Source organism: Melanotaenia boesemani, chromosome 16, assembly GCF_017639745.1.
Source record: "Melanotaenia boesemani isolate fMelBoe1 chromosome 16, fMelBoe1.pri, whole genome shotgun sequence".
In the NCBI taxonomy this organism is placed as follows: Eukaryota; Metazoa; Chordata; class Actinopteri; order Atheriniformes; family Melanotaeniidae; genus Melanotaenia; species Melanotaenia boesemani.
Window position 1 is genome coordinate 24,264,940 of NC_055697.1, and position 18,722 is coordinate 24,283,661.

General features: G+C 37.7%; 1 protein-coding gene across 1 annotated transcript; it reads left to right on the plus strand.

The window, feature by feature from the left end:
* The first annotated feature begins 206 nt into the window (after positions 1 to 206).
* hhat (hedgehog acyltransferase) lies at positions 207 to 17,079 on the plus strand. The gene is made up of 12 exons (XM_042010963.1): positions 207 to 360; positions 1,549 to 1,697; positions 1,793 to 1,857; positions 2,089 to 2,202; positions 2,323 to 2,517; positions 3,585 to 3,797; positions 4,055 to 4,232; positions 4,409 to 4,559; positions 5,874 to 5,909; positions 10,427 to 10,628; positions 11,069 to 11,213; positions 16,616 to 17,079. Exons 2-12 carry the CDS (start codon positions 1,577 to 1,579, stop codon positions 16,699 to 16,701), a joined length of 1,506 nt encoding a protein of 501 aa, XP_041866897.1. The 5' UTR covers positions 207 to 360; positions 1,549 to 1,576; the 3' UTR covers positions 16,702 to 17,079.
* Positions 17,080 to 18,722: the final 1,643 nt, after the last annotated feature.

Consider the following 18,722-nt stretch of genomic DNA (forward strand, 5'->3'; position numbering starts at 1 on the left):
ATCCACGTGCAGTCTGATGAATTGCAAAATATCTACAATGACATCAAATTCAAAAAAGAAGAAATAAAAACAACGTTATTACCAAGATCCTCTGGGTAACAAAAACTTTCAAATAAATATAGCATAAAAATTAAATTGTGCAAAATGTACACAATACTTTCCAGCTTGAGCTCATCCACTTCCGTACAGCTGGGGGCGGTCGTCCTCTTTTAAGTTGCTCAACACAACGAATGAAACTAGGAAAAGGTGAAGAAGGTAGTACCTTTGAATGTACCGGGATCCCTGCGGTCGAAGAACTTTTAAACGTGGTACAATCTGCAATTAACAACAACATAATGGACACCAGCTCACTATCACTTGGTAACGTTATAACCCACTCAAGTCTGTAGCTATCTTAGCTAGCAGCTAAAGTTTCATTTAGAATAGCTCACGGGAGTTTTCCCTGTTAACTAAGCAATATTTTTCAGATCAACACGAAAGTCCGCACATACGTCCACTAAGTGTCTGTGGTTCCGTCTTGAGCTCAAATATAGCGATAGCGACTTCTGAGTGTCTTGTATTGACGCTAACATTAGCTGTATACTTTGACCGTTTGCTGAAGGCAGCACAGATCTACGCCACTGCCAGCAACCTCGCTGCAGTGTTACCTAGCAACGGCAGATAACCAGCGATATGGCCCCTCATAACTTCAGCGAGTTCGGAAATATATTCTTGGGGCCTATTTTATGTTTCAGAGATGATTATTTTATATATAAGAGTAAAATATATAGATTAAGTATTGTTTCCTAAGTAAGAGTTTTATTCGTAAGATAATTTATATTCCAAACCGTGCAAAGAGGTCCCCCAACACAATCCAGCACCTAACAACAAGGCGTAAGATACTTGCAGGAAAACATGAAACGCCATAACCAAGTAGCCAGCATAGTGTACAAAAACATCTACACAGAATATGGATGGGAGACCCCTAGCTCAAAAAATATCTCCCAAGGGGATGGAGAATATGAGCGCTAAGATCCTGTGGGAATTCCAGATACAAACCAACAAAATGGTATGAACAACCATTGTGATCATGGGTAAGCAGCAGACAACAGCTGCGTGACTGATGTAGCCATCCGGAATGATATGAATATCAGGAAAAAGGAAAAGAGAGACTAGAGAAATACCAAGGGGTCAAGGAAGACCTAAAAAAAAAGCCTAGAAGGTGGGGGCAACAGCTTGCCTGTTGTTATTGGCGCACTGGAGGAAGTGACCCCCAGCTGGAGAAATGGCTTCAACAGATATCCCACATGGGGCCAAGGAGGAAGATTGGAGTATCCACTTTTTAAAAATCCTTTGAAACTCATGATACATCGCTGGTTAGGTTTAATTTGTTCATGTCTGTGTAATGACAGCTTTAACAGTTTCCTCAAAATAAAGAAAACTTTGGCTATTTACTTCTAATAAAATGTATTCTTGGCTTAAAGGTAATCTTAATGTATGCTTATAGTTGACAGTTAGTTTATAGTTATAAATGACATGTATGTGTATCTGATTCCTCCTTTTTTTTAGGTGTATTATAGCACAGCGACTGTACCTGATGACATCTAAGTCAAAGCCCCAGCTGTCACCCCTGTCATGGGCAGAGATCCTTGTTTATTGGGTGCTGTCCTTTGGCTCTCATCTGTACTCCTTCTATCAGCTGCACAAGTTCTCCAAAGGTAAAGCAAACAAAATCAGTGTATTGCTTGGAAGAAATGAGAAGAAAATGTAAAAAACACAGAAGTTATGTTGTTCTGGTTATTATCCACTTTAGAACATGAAGCAGGATTAGAAAGAGAATTCGAGTTGGAAAAGGGTCTTCTTAAAGGTTATAAAAGGGTAAGTCCTGTGCTGGAATTTCTTATTTAAAGCTCACACTGAGCCAATGTAGTTTTGCTTTAAGTTGCTTTTTGTAACTCAAAAGCAAGTTAAAAAGAAGTTTTCAGATTTTTAGAGGAATTAATGATTTGATTAATATATTAAAAAGAGTGCCCTTAACACATTGTACTGTTAAAAGTGTGTTTTAGTTGTGTTTTTAAAAGGTTCTTTATAAAGTTTATGGGTTTTTAGGACCCATCAGACTTTGAGTGGAGTTTCTGGACTGTATGGGCTAAAAAGTCTTTGCTGTGGACTCTCATTGGACATGGTGTGATATCAAGATTGGTGGACATCTTTTACCCTAAGGTAGTACATTTAGATGCAACATACTTATATATATATATAAATATATGTATATATATATGTGTGTGTGTGTTAGGTATTTTAGATGTTGTATCTAAATCATTTGTGATGCTTGTCCAACAGCTTAGGGCACCAGTGCTGACAGTATTTGGCCTCCTTGCAGCAAGCAGTGTGTTGGGAATTAAAGGAGTGAGTGTACTGCTGTTGCATCTGGGTGCGTCCTTCTCTGTGGCCCAGCTGCGAAAGCCAGCTCTGTCGTGGACATGCAACCTGCTGCTGCTCTCTACACTTTATATTCAGCCACTTCAAGAAATCGAGGCGGGTTCTGTTATTCAGATTATACTTGATTGTGATGTTGCAGGTGTATTTTTTATCTTGCAGTAATGCGACAAAGCTGTTAAATATAAAATATTTTATGATCTATTTAAACCGGTTAAACGTATTACAGAGTTAGAAAACTTCAGGTTGATTTAGGATGGATCAGGGTCTATTTTGTGGAATCTTTACAATAACAAAAGCTATTCATCTTGCACATAAAGCCAAAATTTACAGAGGAAACTTTTGAACTCACTCTCCAAGCACAGCAGAAGTAGCTTAGAAGAGTTTATAGATTTGGTTAATTTTGAGAATGTACCACCTTCTTCAGTTTTTATCATTTTTACTAAATGTTGTACTTGCAAAGGACACAAGAGGGCGTAAGACACTAAGATAATGTAGAATCATTTACCCACATTGCCTACCATATGCCAAATCTATAGTTAAATACACGTTGAAAGCAATTATTGGACGTATATGGCTCAAACAGTTTATTTCTACTATTTTCTTAGCATTAGTGGGGAGGAAAAACTGTTAGTTTATTCTTATACACTACAAACCAGCAACTAACAAAGACCAGGATTCAGCTTTGAATGAGACTTTGCAGTCTTTCATTAATTTTCTTTATATTTCCCTACATTTGGTTTTATTCTGTCTTACACAGTACCTTTATAAGCACCTTCAGCTATACAGTGTCTATTATTCTGTTATTAAGCATGGTTTCAGCAATTATCTTTCAGGCACAATGGTTAGATGATTTTTAGTAAAACTGCCTTTTCCCCTCCTGTATTCACTCCCACATACACGTGCAAGCCCTCACAGCAGAGTCCTGTGTTCAGGCGTGACTTCAAAAGCAGTGAAATTTCCAGTGCTTCCAGCCTGACCTCAAAGCTGCCTCATGTTTATTCATTTTAACCAGTCGTGTAAACACGTTATAATTAGCTAATCTGCAAGGTTTGCAATTTGAAAAGCACATACAGTTTAAATATAGTATTAGACCCGTCACTGTCAGTGTAGAGATTCTCCAGAAAAGTGCTGGAAATAATTGGCTTTTCTATTGTTTTACACAGAGAGGTTGGTATAGCTCAGAGGAGGAGTACTATCTGCTACTCTTCAGTGTTGCTGTCTGTGGCCTCCGTTTCATAAGCTTCAGCCTGGAGCACTGCTGGAGCCCTTTAGACCTTGGTGCACTCGCACAGCTTTTTTGGTTGCTTTCATACACCTTCTATCATCCTTTTTTTTACAATGGACCTATTATCACCTACAAAGCCTACACTGAGCAGGTAAGAGTCCACAATTGCCTTTCATATTTTCTGCATTGAGAAAGCTGAGTGTGACTTCTGATCTTAAATTCAGGCTTTAAAAGTGCAATTGATACCAAATATTTCACAGTACACACGGCCCAAAAGGGATTCTTTTTTCCCATTTGTAGAGCAAAAGTGGGCATTTTTTGGGCAGGTGGGCCCTTTTGCATATCTTCTCTGTTATTCATTTCTGTTTTGTTTTTTTTTGTCTATTTTTTCCTTTTATCCACTTGCAGATGATGAAGTCAGCTGAGGAGAAAAACAGGGCAAACTCTGGTCTTACTTACCTGGTGCTCAGATCAGGACAGATCCTGCTGTGGTGGAGCATGGCAGAATACATGATCCACATCATGTACATGCACTCCATCCAATCTAATGAGACCTTCCTGGATATACTTCCTCCCTGGGCCTTGGGTAAGTCTTTACACTAAACTGGTGTTGTATTTTAAATTGCAGCAGTACATCCTGTTTACTAAGTTCAGCTCAGCTCAACTTTATTTTTATAGTTCCTTTCAAACACATTTGTATTTCAAAGTCCTTTTTTTTTCTATACGAAGCGTAATTAAACATCTCTTTCTTCTTTATCACAGGTGGTCTGGCCCTGGCCCTTGTCCAGTTCTTCTATGTGAAGTATCTGGTGCTGTTTGGACTTCCATGCATGCTCGCTACTTTGGATGAGCTGGTCCCTCCAAAGCTCCCTCGCTGTGTCAGCATCATGTATAGTTTCACAGGGATGTGGAGGTAAGACCATGCTGTCACCTCTAACCCGATTTTAGAAATTTACTGCTTCTACAGCACTGTAACATTTCAGGAACTTTAATGCTCTTGAAATATGTGAAATGTAAATGTAACTTTAAATGTCAAACGCTTTGTGCTCACTGTGCCGTAGCAATCAAACTCAGACTGGCATAGAAAATCATCTCATCTTGTGTCATTACTGGCAGTAGAATAATACGTAGGCCAGCTCAGTATCAGGAGCATTAAATTCCCCTCAGACTTGCACTAAAACAGTTTGTTTACTGTGACTGATTTAATGTTTGCAGGCCAAAATAATAATAGTAATAATTATTGTAACAGCACTAACAAAATAAATCATGACACAAAACAAAAAAAAAGTTAATTTAAGATTAACTACAAATGTCTTTTCATTTTTACCTTTTATAGGTTCAAATCCTAGTATATACATAAGTAAATGCACACCAAAAAAACAAGGGTGAAAAAAAACCCAAAGAGTGCAAACATGGGGAGATTACCTTCTTTGTATTAATGTCTCTTTTTATTGTTTTTCTAGTCTGTGGTCTTGTCGTAGCTCTGCTTTGAATAAAATCCTTTTTTTTCCATTTGTTTTCGAGTGTGTCAAATTATCCATTATGTAGATTTCTTCTGTAATCTGCATCCATTGATCATAAGAAGGGGAATCCTGTTTTCCTCATTTTTTGTGATAGTTTTTTTTCCAGGGATTAATAATACCTTCACCAAGTATCTGTTTTTCAATCGTGCATTTCCTCCACATAGGTATAACCAAGTGTTTTCAGTAATAAATCATATATAATTTTTGTATATGTAATTAGTTAACCTAGTGGTTACGTTGTAAAATTGCAAGGAAGTGCAGAGTATCACACAGCAGGTAATGTTGCTTCCTCATAGCACATTCATTCTTCTTCTTTGACATAATTAACAATGAGTAATGTTCCTTGATTTGGTGCCCATAATGTTGAGATGGAAGGCAGGATGTTGCATGATAAAATGCAGTAGCCAAGCCAATGTGCTGACACTGGTGCACTTCAATCCAGCCTGCATGTGCTGAGCTGGTCAATGCTCAAAACATTGATGGAATGCATAAAGCTGTCCACTGACATAATTGACTAAACAGTTTGAGTTTATAGATACTGCCAAATCTAATCTTTTTATTGACAAAGAGGATGCACACAAACACATGCATCACACAGAAGATGCAGCACAGGTCTCCGTTTATGTGAGAGCCAGTGTTCAGGTGTTTCTGTGCTATATTATTATGTAAATTTATGACTCAAATATCCATTTTTCCTCTCTCAGGCACTTTGATGAGGGGCTGTATCGATGGCTCATCAGGTAAGAGGCTCTTCATGAGCAGTGGACTGACTAATTCAGATGTTAATGCTTACTAAAAATGTGAAATGTTATCTAAACCAAATAATTACTTTCAAATCAGATCATTTGTTTTCATTGCTTTATGCTTGTAACACTTTTGCTCTTAATTTATCACACTTTTAAAGAGCTTGCTTCCTGTGGGACAGTTTTCTTGGCAGCAGAAAAACCTAAAATAAAAAAGGTACCATTCTCTTGCATCACAATAAACAGGGATGCTGCATTTGCACGCAGGCTTTCTCATGTTTATGAGGCTGCATGTTATTGGTGAATAATTCTTCTGTTGCGTTACTACTCCCGCACCATGGAGAAATGCTTCCTTGTTTAATATGTGCATATGTAATGGAAGTGTTATGTGTTTTCGCGATTGTACTTTGAACAACACACATTATTAGTCTACTTCTTTTTAATGATGCCGACTCGGCAGAGTGCAGCCTGTTGGGAGTTTCTGGTTTGTTCAGTACAGTAAAGTAACACTACAGCTGCACAGTTGTCCAAGAACACACCCTTATAATGTGTGAAAATAATCCTTCTCTTGGTTATTATTTTCTAATTAGTATTTGTGTTGACAGTGTTTTCCTCTTCTTCGGGAAGATAGTAATCACATAATGTAAATAGCTGCTTCTAAGATGTGCTACCAGAATGCATATCAGACCGTTAAAGTAGCCCCTGTTAATTTGCTAAAGATCCTCCCAATTTAAATTGCAAATACAAGTTTCCATTTTAGTCCGTGCCTATTGAAAATTGTTTTCTCCTGTTTAATGGCATCACACGCAATTATCCTTCTGCAGATGCAAAATGATACCCGTGACACGATGCCCCGGTGGATCGCTCCCACTAAAGTGCTTTAAAAGACGCTTTAATGCAGTTCCAAAATTTAGCTGAAATTGTCTGAAGAGCGCTGGATGAGTGTGTAGGTGTTAAATGATGTGCTCTACATGACTCACTGACACCTCGTCTCCCTGGGCAGCTAAGTGGCTCATTCTCCCCCATTCCATTACGCTTCTCCTGCCTGTACGCTGCTGTGTTTCAGGTTCTCTGTTTCACTCAGACTCAGTTAACAGCCAACAAAAGAGCTCTTACTGGCTGATTGATTGAGTTATTGCTGCTGTGGATGAGGAAGCAGTGTTTGAACTCATATCCTGACAAATAAATAAATATTTTTGCTGGTGCACAGGATGAGTCGAGTGGAGGGTCAGTGTTTAACTTTGGTTATTACATTTTATGTAAAACACACCAATAACACTGTGTCTCCATGAGAGCACAGGAAACTAAAGTATTTACCAAACTGTTTAATTCCATGTGCTTTTTATGAAGCCAGTTAGCATCCTTTTTTTTACTTGAGGTCTTAGATAACATAGTGATTATTCAGGGATTTATTTATAACTTTAAATGAGAGTATTTACATTAACATATAAACTTAGCACAAAAAGTAAGAAAATTTGTGTTTGGTTGATTATTTCTCCCCTTTAATAAAACCATTTGGTGTTGTATTATACGTCATTGGAAGGCCTGATTGGTCACCTTTACAACAAGGTATAACTTGTAAGGATTGTGCTTCTGTGGAATGAGCAACACAGCTAAATGTATGGGTAGTGCCTCCCAAAAATGTGCCAAAATTCCCTGGAACATTCTCCTGTTAGTATTCTGACTTGTTTTGAGTTGCTTGGTGGATTGGATTATTGCACTCTCCCACAATGATAAGGAAAAAAAGATCATATATTAGCCATTTTTACACTTGAGGGTGAGGTCTGGATTCACGGCAGGTCATTCCACTCCCAAATTCTCGACGGGCTCTGTGATGATTCTGGCTCTGTGGAGAAAAGTGTTAGCTCCCAGATTCTGGAGAAAAGGGATCTCCACTGGCTCCAGAATTTCACAACACTTGAGTCTCAGAACAAGAGTAAATACTAACAGGAGAACAGCGGACTTTGGCCCATTTATGGGCATTCCACAGAAGCACAATCCTGACATGCTATACCTTGTTGTAAAAGTGACTAAACACTTTCCAACAATGTTCAATACAACACCAGTTGATGTAATTAAAGGAGAGGTATAATCAGCCAAACACACAATTATTTAACTTTTTATGCTAAGTTTATTTATAACCCATTTTCATCTTAATAAACGCATATTCAGGTATTCAGTCTTGTCTCCATCTATTTTTGCACCTACTTTCATTCTGCAATATGGCTGAGCTGGCCGCTCTATTTAAGGCTCAGAAAACGCTGGCTCATCGTTCGCAAACATTGATTAGCCACAGGGTGCCTGAGATAATTAGTTCCCAGCTCGGCAGCATCACACACAATGAGATGTTTGTTGAGTGTGTTGGATTGATGTAGCATGTTGGGACTCCTTTAGTACCTCGAGGACAGATGAAGCTCTCAGTATATAAGCTTGTTTGTTAGTGATTGGTGTCACATTATTCACATCAGCTGGGCTATCTGATGAGTACACAACTGATGCTCTTTTTACAACTAAGTGTTATTCCATGCATGAGTTATAGGCTGGATTTTATGTTTGATGAATGATGTGTTATCCAAGATGATGAAGTCATGACTTATCCAGGCAAAACAAGAAGATGACCAGCCGATGTGTTAACAATAGAGGTGAATAGAAAGTGGGTTAAGTGTGTGTAAAGGCTTTGGTGTGAATCATAGAAAACATTTTGGAATCATTAACTCAGTTTTAATGCTGTTATCAAATTGCCAGGATTCATGTTCCCTGGAGATAAAAAGAAATCAGTGTCATTGCATTATGGTGCCATTTTTAGCCATTTTTACGACTGCAGTAATCACTGTATTTCCTTTCTTTGTGCACAAAAATGATTATTTCCTCTATGTTGTTAAACATTAGTGTGCAAAATAACCAAGCCAGCCATATTTTTGTTTCATCTTTTGCTTTCAAAAAGCCAAAATTTCAACAGTTTTCCACACAATGCAAAAGTTTTTCAAAGTCTCTCTTTGGAGTCTCTCTCACTGTCTGTTTTTGATTTGACTCATTTTCAGTCTAGTCTTTGTACTTCACAATTTCAAGGAATGTTTTTGTTTGTTTTTTGTTTTTCGGGGGTGAACAGTGTTGTTTCTACACATAACTTAGCAATGAGCAAATTTTAAGTGGTACCGTTAGGCACTTTGTTATCACCAGCCTCTTGCAAATATATATTTAATATAATATACAGGTCCATAAAGAAGGATCTGCGCGCTTCACCAAAGCCTCATCAGAAATGGTCTCCGTGGAAGCCATTGCTAAGTAAGTGAAATGGGGAGATAAAGCCAAGGTATGCTAAATGACAAGAAATGGACTGAAAATCTGGGATAACAGGTCTGATGGAGTTAAGTTCATTCACTCATTTTCTTTACCGCTTATTCCAAGTTAGGGTTGCGGTGAAGCTGGAGCCTATCCCAGCAATTAATAAACAAGAGGAAGGTTACACCCTGGACAGGTTGCCAGCTAATCGCAGGGCTACATAGAGAGACAAACAACCACTCCTGCATGTCTTTGGATGGTGTGAGGAAGCTGAGTTCCTGGAGAAAACATGCAAGCTCCACACAGAAAGGCCACAATTTTTAAACCTCCCCCAGCCAAAGTTCGAACCAGTGACGATCTTGCTATGAGGCTAACTTTCACACCACTGTGTACTTAACCACTTAACAGAGAAAATCAGTTCAAGCCACTTCATTGTGACCAAATCAATATTCATGCAATTCAGTTGGGGAAAAAATATTTCCTCGCTAAGGAAACCATAGATTCTTGACTTCAAGTTAGTCCCCCATCCTGAGCATGCACAGGGGTGGTGGGAGCCAAGTACCCTATTGGGAAAACATGAAACTATGAGATCTTTGAGATAAAATGGATTTTGGTGATGGAAATGTTATCCTAGATTTAACAGGGAGCTTATGAAGAGAAGCTAAAACTGGATAAAGATACAATCTCTCCTGCTAGTTCTTATCAGTTCTTTCGCTACAGCATTTTGGATCAGTAGGAAGCTTTTCAGGGCATATTTGGGACAGCCAAATGGTAAGGAATTGCATCTGTCCAATCTTGAAGTAACAAAAGCATGGATGAGTTTTTCTGCATCACTCTTTGACAGGATGTTTTCTAATTTTTGCAACTTTAGTGATAAATACTAAATGCAGGACAAACCAAAAAGGCAACCAACATCCCAAGAAGAACTTCCAAATGTCTTTCAAGAAGCTTAGAAAAATTCTCCAGAAGATGATTTAAAGAAATAATAAGAAATCTGTCTAAGAGAGTTCAGGCTGGGCTTAAATAAAGTTGCTCATACCAAACACTGACTTTCAAGCTTGTTTGAATTGAACAAATTCTGTTATTGCTGCATATATATTATTTCCAATTATATTTGAACCTCTCTGTGAATTGCTTTGAATTTGCCATTACCTGGGAATTTATAAAGAAATGACTTGTAGCACTTTATTACTGTGTCCAGCATTGAACATCTAATTTTTTTCATATTACAGATACATCTATGTGCCTCTGGGAGGTTCACAGCATGGTCCTCTTTGGAAAGTGTTATCTACTGGCCTTGCATTTGGATTCATCTGCCTCTGGCATGGTGGCCATGACTACTTGCAGTACTGGGCACTAATGAATTGGACTGGAGTTGTAGTGGAATATGGAGTGAAGTCTCTCTTTGCCTCATCCTATTTTCGCTCCATAGTTGTAAGTTTCAAATCCAGGCATTTAGATCCTTAATTGCAAAAAACATTAGGCTCAGAGAGATTAAAATTCCCCGGTTATTAAAGATGTGAGGACATCATTTAATCCTTCCTGTGGCCAGAGAGAAGTCATGTAATCTGATTTAATGCGAGATAATGCCTTGAGCAGCCACACCAAGTACAGACAGGGGACAAACTGATTGGGCAGTGTCACATTTAATTGCAATATCAAGTTAGTGCTCAATATTAATGTGAGTGCATTAACAGAGACGTTCTTCTTTAGCTTCTTGCTTCAGGAGACTGAGACAGATTTTCAATAAAAATACATGGCATACTTCATAATCCTACTCATTTATGGTCACATGCTTCATCAGTTTCAGGTCCTTCATTGTTCTTTCTGAGATTTAATTTTTATGTGCTTTTGCTTATTTATTGATTTCCCAGGAGCAGAATTTCTCCATGGCGATGCAGAGACGCTGCACTGCCTTTCTTGCTGCCTTCTCAACTGCTATGCTTATCCTGTCTAATCTGGTGTTCCTCGGGGGTATAAATGTTGGCAGAATCTTCTGGAAGCGTGTTTTTATTCAAGGTAAATTGCCCTCTAGAGCACTTACTCAGCTGAAGAGACTCAGAAAGAAAATCGTTTATAAGATTTAATAAACTATTTAAAATGCTGCTAATAAATGTGTCTAATAATTAAGCAGGCAGTTATTTAGCGCATGTTCATGGACAAATGTGGGGTGGACACATCTGCTTCTTGGCTGTGCCAGTCCCTGTTTTGCTTCCATTGTCTTTGTTTGTCTCATTTGGTACCTAAAGCATGATGGCAGGCCATCCAGAAGCCTGACTTCTTATGATAAGCAGTCTGAGCTGCAACCGCTGCTGAGCTGGGAGCAGAGTCAGCTCTGATAATTCAGCAAAAACGAAGAATTATATACCCTATGATATTTTGACAAGAATTAGTTTTAAATGCTGAATTTAAATGCTTTGTTCACTTAGTTTAACTTGGGGGGCTGTAGAAGAAATTATAAATGCTTAACTGATATATTATTACCTCATAAAGTCTGTACAACTGTCACATGCCAGCAAATGGTGGCTATTTATAGTCTCTCCTCCAGAGAAATATGTTGCTTTCAAGCTGTTATATGCTCCACTGTGTTCACCAGCAAGTCACTAACTGTGAGAGTCTGCTGCTGTTTGGAGCTGGAACCTGTATAGTGTTTATTACTGTTGCTTGGAAACAGTTACCAGCTGTGGTGGATGGGGTTAATAAAAGCTATGTAACAAAACACTGAAGTTGTGGGCCAAAGCAGTGTGCAGATGATGGGTTCTACACTACGATGACTTAACTTGTATATGTAGCCAACTTAGTTTTTGAGTCATGTCCAACTTCTGGTTCAAAAGTTTAAGATAGTGACATCCAAAACTAGTAAGTAAATAAGTTTATTTCGAGCACATACAAAGCCATGAAAATTACGAATACATAAAAAAAGAAAGAAAAAAAACAAAGATCATGCTCGAAAAGGAGTGGGAAGAAGTAAAACTTATTATGAGAACTATGAAACTTTAAAACCAGACTAAAATTATGGCCATGTCAGGGGTCTGCAGCCCTGGCACTAGAGGGAAAATGAGTATAATTTTGTCTGAACAAATTAATTTACGTTCATTGCCAATGATGCTGGCTTAGCAAGTACCAAAAAACTTTCCGGAGGAAATTTGATTAAAAAAAAAAAAAGAGCCAAGCTGGAAATGTGCGCAAAAAAAAAGAAGCAGTTTCAGAACTTCTGTGGAAATCTGAGCAGTGCAAGTATACTTTAAAGAAGCGGATCAAGTCCCAAAATTCAACTACTGCTGCAGGTTTTATGGCAACTCAGAAGTATGGCTGTTCATAAACAGAGAATATGCAGAAGAATCATTCATTAAAATATCAGCATCTACTCTTGTACTTAAAACAAAATTGAAGTAGTTCAGAAAATTAGAAAATGTGTTTCTGCAAAGACCATCAAGGACAGGACCACTGAAATGACAACAAACATCATGGCTTAGCAGACTGATTCAGCCCCAGCAGACCCGGTCACTTGTGATGAGTTGAGTGATGTCTGCTATATTAAACAGACAGCAGTGTTGTCTAGATATATGACTTTTGATTGGGTGCAGGCTTGGCATTTTCCTTTGTCATGACACATGAAAAGTAATAAAATCTTGACAGTTTTGCTTATTTTAGGTTATTTTTAAGAGTCAAATAATTTTTACTGCTCTAAACTGTTTATTTGGTGGGAAAAGGTGATAAAAATGGTTCTTAGTAAACGTTGCAGACCTCTGGGCTATGTCATTTAATTGAAAGTAATTTATGGTCATACCCTGCTTGGCTCCAACGAGAGCACTTTGACAGGTAAACTGAAAAGCCAGCACATAAACCACTGTACTATGGATGACTGGTTATATGACTGCTGATGGCAGATGCCTTAGCTATCCTTTCACACAAGGTCATTTGACCCATTTTAATATAATGGCACTGAAGTAACCATTTAATTTAGACTGATATATCTCTAGTATTGATGTAAATGGTTTGTTTTGATCACAATTAAAGATCAAATGACCTGAACTGTGAGTTCAGCAGCAAGAAGTACCATAAAAAAAATAAAGATGTGCAACAACAAAAGCAGCTCTAGGACAGTATTTAGAAAAAAATTGAATTATCCTTAGTTATAGCAGAAATCATAATTATTTTGTCCTATAAATTTTTCATTTAAAGTAGAGTTTTTAACCTTAAGATGTTTTTTCATGTATTGCAAGACATATTGTCAGCTAAATCAGCCAACAATACTATTGCTGAGGATTTCTGCTTTGAACCTGCAGAGCACTACCAACAGTCAAAGAAAGACGAGGTCAGACAGCCCATACGTTTACATGAGATATTGGAATCAATCCTGAAAAGTTGCTTAATGCAGGTTTTTGTATTCACTGAGGAGCCAATGAATTAATATTGAGTCAAAGCTGAAGAAGTTTGCACAACTTAGGCAAGAGACTCCAGCTCCCCCAGATTGGTTGATTGCGGGCCAAGAGCTGCAAAGACCAACAGCTGGAAGGACAGCAGGCCAGAAAAATTAGGAGAGCTGCAGACCAGTAGAGACCACAGCCAGTCTTAGCTCTATGGGAGGTAACAGACTGGAAAGAAAGTTGGGAATTATTTACATATTAAGAAAGTAACTCACCAATTAATTACTATTCTAATACTTCCTCATGCACACAACCTTAGATAATTTAGCCTTATTATCTTGACGCTTGCCCTTTGGTTCAGTCATATAATGATGATTTACCCCCAGTTTTAGAAGTGCTAAAGAGTGTAGCATGACAGGAGATGGAGGTGACAGAGCAGGCAGCACTATCTGCTGGCAGGTGGAGATGTTGGCAGGGTCAGATTTGCGTACTCATAAGATTTCTTTTTATTTAATTAATGGAAAATAATCCTATCCCAAGCAATTTGAAGGCCACCAGTGTTTTTTTTTTTGTTTTTTTTTTCTGGCAAAAACATAAAAATGTACAATTTTGAGGAACACGTGAGCACACATTTTTTAAAAACACTTTTTTGCAATGAAAAATACTATAAGTACTACTTAAAAAGCCTGCAGTACATATTTTTTTATCATTGATCAGATCAATGATAAATCACAGACTTTCATAGTTTAAATTTTATCATCTTTACTGTCTTTTATACTCGGATAACAGAAGCACCAAGACATGTACTACTTTGTAAATTAGCCCTTGATTTCCTCCCAACGCTCTGATGTGATCTGATAAAACACACCACTCCTTATCCCTCCTTATTGTTTCAAACAGCCCTCTAAAAGTTTAACCTAAGTAGCCTGACAGGTTTTATTCCAGCTGTGAATTAGGTTATACTGTGACAGTAAAAATATGTTGGTTGCCTGGCAGGCTTACTGCAAATGGTGCCTAGTATAATGCTTCCTTTACCTCTTTTACACACACAATTCTGTAGAGTCAGTGAAAAGAAGAGAAGGGTGTTTGAAAATACAATTTCTCTGATGAATTATTCAGAGCAAGAGCTGCTAACTAAACTGAGAATCTAAGTTTGCTTTTATGGCGGTTCGCTCAGATTAATAAAACGCTAAAAATAGTCATGCTGATGCCTCCCTGAAGATGATTAGAAATAACATTATTTAGCAAACTACCTTGTAATCATACTGCTTTCAATAATTTTGCTTGTGTTTTTCTGCTTTAAAAGTACTGGATCTGCCAGGAATGCCTAAAGCCCTCGTGACCTCGTGTGTGTGTGCAGTGGAAGCAGCTTCATTAACATAAGATCAATGCTTTTAAATCAGCTTGTCTTGGATTTTTACTTGTGCAGGCAGTGGTGTAATTGAAGTCTCCAATGTCCTAACTAGATTGCAGTTCCATTGTTGCATGTGCTGCTAGCCCCTGAGTTGTAAGTGTGTATGTTTGCTGCATGCAGCACCTGTAACTCTCTCTGTAATACGACTCTAAAGTTGTTGTGTAAAAGGAAAAAGAGTTATTAAAAAAGATTTGTCCTGAGGAGAACAGGAATATTAGTAGATTTCATATGAGTTTATGCAGCAGGTTCTGTGAAAGTTTACACATGTAAAGCTCATGGTGATGGGGAAAAAACAGCAGGATTCACACGATGGCAATCCATCCAATAGTTTTCTAATTCCAGAGTAAAGTTAATATTGGACTGAAAAGCCCTGTTTCCACCAATGCGTCTGGCTTGGTGTGCGAACAGACTTTTTTTTTGTTTGTTTTGCTTTTTTACAGACAAAAACTGGGACATATGGGACTCTTATGGGTCAGTCTTACCAATCTAACCCTTAAGGACAAAGTTTGACCCACTGATTGGTCAGAAAAATTGCTATTTCCCATGTGTACTCTGTATTTAGCATCTGGTTCAAACTAAACATAAAAAAAAAAATCCAAGCATTTAAATACATGTGGCGGAAAGAAGGAGATCCCATGTGCTCTCATTTTCCTTCCAGTTTATTAGATGGTTACATTCTATAAATGCAAGATAATACAACAAACTCTAAATTATGGCTACATATTCACATTGAGATTGATGCATTTCCACCCTTTAAATGATGTATGTGTAATGCAACACATGAGCGTATAAAGGCCGGTATTTAGAGGTCTTACTGAGTTATTAAAGGCATCCTACTGCTCGTTATGCTCAGCAACAGTAAAGGTTAGACGACTGGTTGGAGAATATATTTCCCACTGAGGGTGTTAATGAAATGTTCATACCTGCAAAGACAAAACATGGAGATGTCTTGGCACAAATGCAAGTTTTGCTCATGACGAATAGTACCCCCCCCCCAGCTTAGAATAATATCAAAATATTTTAAATGAAGGTCTTACATTTTATTTACATTTACAGAATCTGTAAAGCCTTCTTTTTAAGAGTAAACACTGACAATAACAAACGAAAAATATTATTCACAGTGTGTCATACAAACATTTAGCTTCAAAATATGGATTTTCTAGACCTTTTCAGTGTAACCTTTCTTTTCTGCAGAGATGAAACTGACAGCTCATCTGTGCATAAAGCAGCTAGTGTGTATGTGAATTAGGTGGAATGACATGAATGGAAAAGAATAGACCATTGAAAAGCATTGTGGGTGCAGGTGCAGGTTTCTGAGATAATTTGGAGATGGGCCAGTTCAGGAGGAGGTGCAGACGGCTGTCATGACCTGCCTGCTCTTGACCCTTAAAGACATAGCTATATATATATATATATATATATATATATATATATATATATATATATATATATACTTTTATGATGCATTGATAGCTAAGTAGGAGTGCCTTTACACACTGAGTCTAAATGTAATTAATCTGTATTTATAAGTGTTGGCCTTATTCATAATAAAAAAGTATATATATCCATAATCAAGTTGTCTTTGTGAATATTTCCTATTGGGAAAAAAGTATAAGGGTTTTTCCTTTTTATTTCAGGCTGGTCCACCATTGCCCCTCCAATGCTCGGTTTCCTCTACTGCTTTGCTCAGATTGGACTCGAGTGGACTTCTCACCCACCCTGAGTCACCTTGGCTTTGTATCACAGTGAGAATCCCTTCTATCCAAACAACCAGAGCAACCTGCTGACTCCACCGCCTCATCCTCATCAGCCACATATCACTGGCGAATCTGGCTCCTGTCCACAGAAACTGTCCAAACATGGCTGAAGCGCAGCTGGTTTCCAAAACCTGCAGGACTGCACAAAATCTCTTTAATAGTTGAGATGAAAGATTCCTGAATTCTGTGGAAAATGTAACTGCACACGAACTAATAAAATTTGTAACGCTGTTTTCCAAGGCAGTCTCTAATAGCTGCCTTAAGGCACACTTTCTGCTTGGTAAGCTTCATCAAGTCACTGTTATTCTAAAGGACTGTAAATAATAAATAAATGTGGACCAGGACCCTGTCTTGCTTATATGACTCTGATAAGGTATTGCTCAGTGGTGCAGTAAGCTGGAGAAATTTCATGTTTGCTGCCCTCTTTTAGTCTGCCACCAAAGCTGTTGTGTATCCAGAGAAAGCCTAGAGGCAAAGAACAGCAGCAGGAACCTTATTACTGTCATTGTTTTCCTTATAATATTTAATTTGATCAAAACTGCAAGGATAGAGGAAGAAGTGTCTGCCATCTTTTGATTGAAGACAATCTAAGACATTTGTTTACTGTAATCCAAAAGTAAGGATTTCTTTTCTTTTTATTATTGCGAAAGTGTCAGGGCTGTTTTCCTTAAAAAAAACAACTTCTAAATCTGCAACTTTTCAATGCCAAAGACTAATTTAGCCAAAAGTTACTTTTTTTTAAATGAAAAATTGCATTTTAAATATAATATGAAAACTGTTTAACACTACAATGCTTGGTTATTAAAGACCTGGCAATGTGATTTAACATTAGACACTGACATACTGAAACAATACAGTTGTCTATTTTTATGCCTTTTTTATAATAAAGTTTAGTAGGTCATTGGCTGAATAGATGACTGAAAAATCACTAGAAGGTAAATACTGTTACAGGTACACCACAAGATTTAACAGTAAATATAAATAGAAGAGATTATATAGTTCTAGTATAATTGATTCATCAAATACATAAATGAATAAGAAGAATAAGAACATTTATTATAAGGAGATCCAGGTGTATCCAGGAAATTTATAATGGGATGGCCAAGATAAGACATACGTTATTGTGGGGTGGCCAATCAGTACATTTTACCTACTGCAATGTCAGCAGGATCATTAACTTTGGTTATAATCAGTGTGTGAGATACAGGTATTAAAACAGCTTTAAACTCTTTCCAATGTCAGAAACTCATTTTTACAGATTAAAAACAAATATTTTATAAGATATATTGTAAAAAGGAGGTAATTGGTATTAGAAGCACAAACAGTTCACGGATCACTATGCTGTGTAGAGGATGTGCAGTGTTATCCATTATGTTATACAAAGAATGTTACACACAATATCCAATCAGCTCGGGACTCCAGATCAGTTTCTGCTTCTGTCTACTGTCTTAATGAGTTTTTTTTTAGTTTCTTTTAAGTCTAAAAAGTTCTGATACTGGTGTCCTGACAGATGGCTTCAAAGCAAGGTGCACTCTCCACTCTAGACTTGTGAAACACACCAGAAAAATCTAAAATTTGTCCAGATAATAGCAGGTTTGATTAAGTAAGTACTTGAAACACGATGACCTCCTCAACATCAGCTCCAGGATAGTAACCAGACTGTTGTAGTTCCTGAAAGGTATTTATTTCTTTATTTAGTTGAGTTCATGAAAGTTTGTGTAGGACTGTCATAATGTGAGATGTTACTGCAACTGGTCTGGAAATGAATAAGATTTCTTTCTTTTTAGGTACTTAACACGAGATATCTTTCACTCCACTGGAACCTTCTGACTCATGGTTGTAAAAATCACAGATATCTGTACAAAAATCTTTGTGACCCTGGGGCTGACACCATCTGGACTTGCAGCCTCATTCCAGTTCAGTCTCTCCAGCTGCCTCCTCACTTATTTTCTAGAGACAGAAGATAGGAAAGAAGAGGAGGTCTGAA

Bases quoted from the DNA above. Each gene is read 5' to 3' on its own strand.
- hhat (XM_042010963.1), top strand. From the start codon at position 1,577: ATGACATCTAAGTCAAAGCCCCAGCTGTCACCCCTGTCATGGGCAGAG. The intron at 2,518-3,584 runs GCGGGTTCTGTT...TGTTTTACACAG, and splicing joins AGCCACTTCAAGAAATCGAG to AGAGGTTGGTATAGCTCAGA. The intron at 3,798-4,054 runs GTAAGAGTCCAC...ATCCACTTGCAG, and splicing joins ACAAAGCCTACACTGAGCAG to ATGATGAAGTCAGCTGAGGA.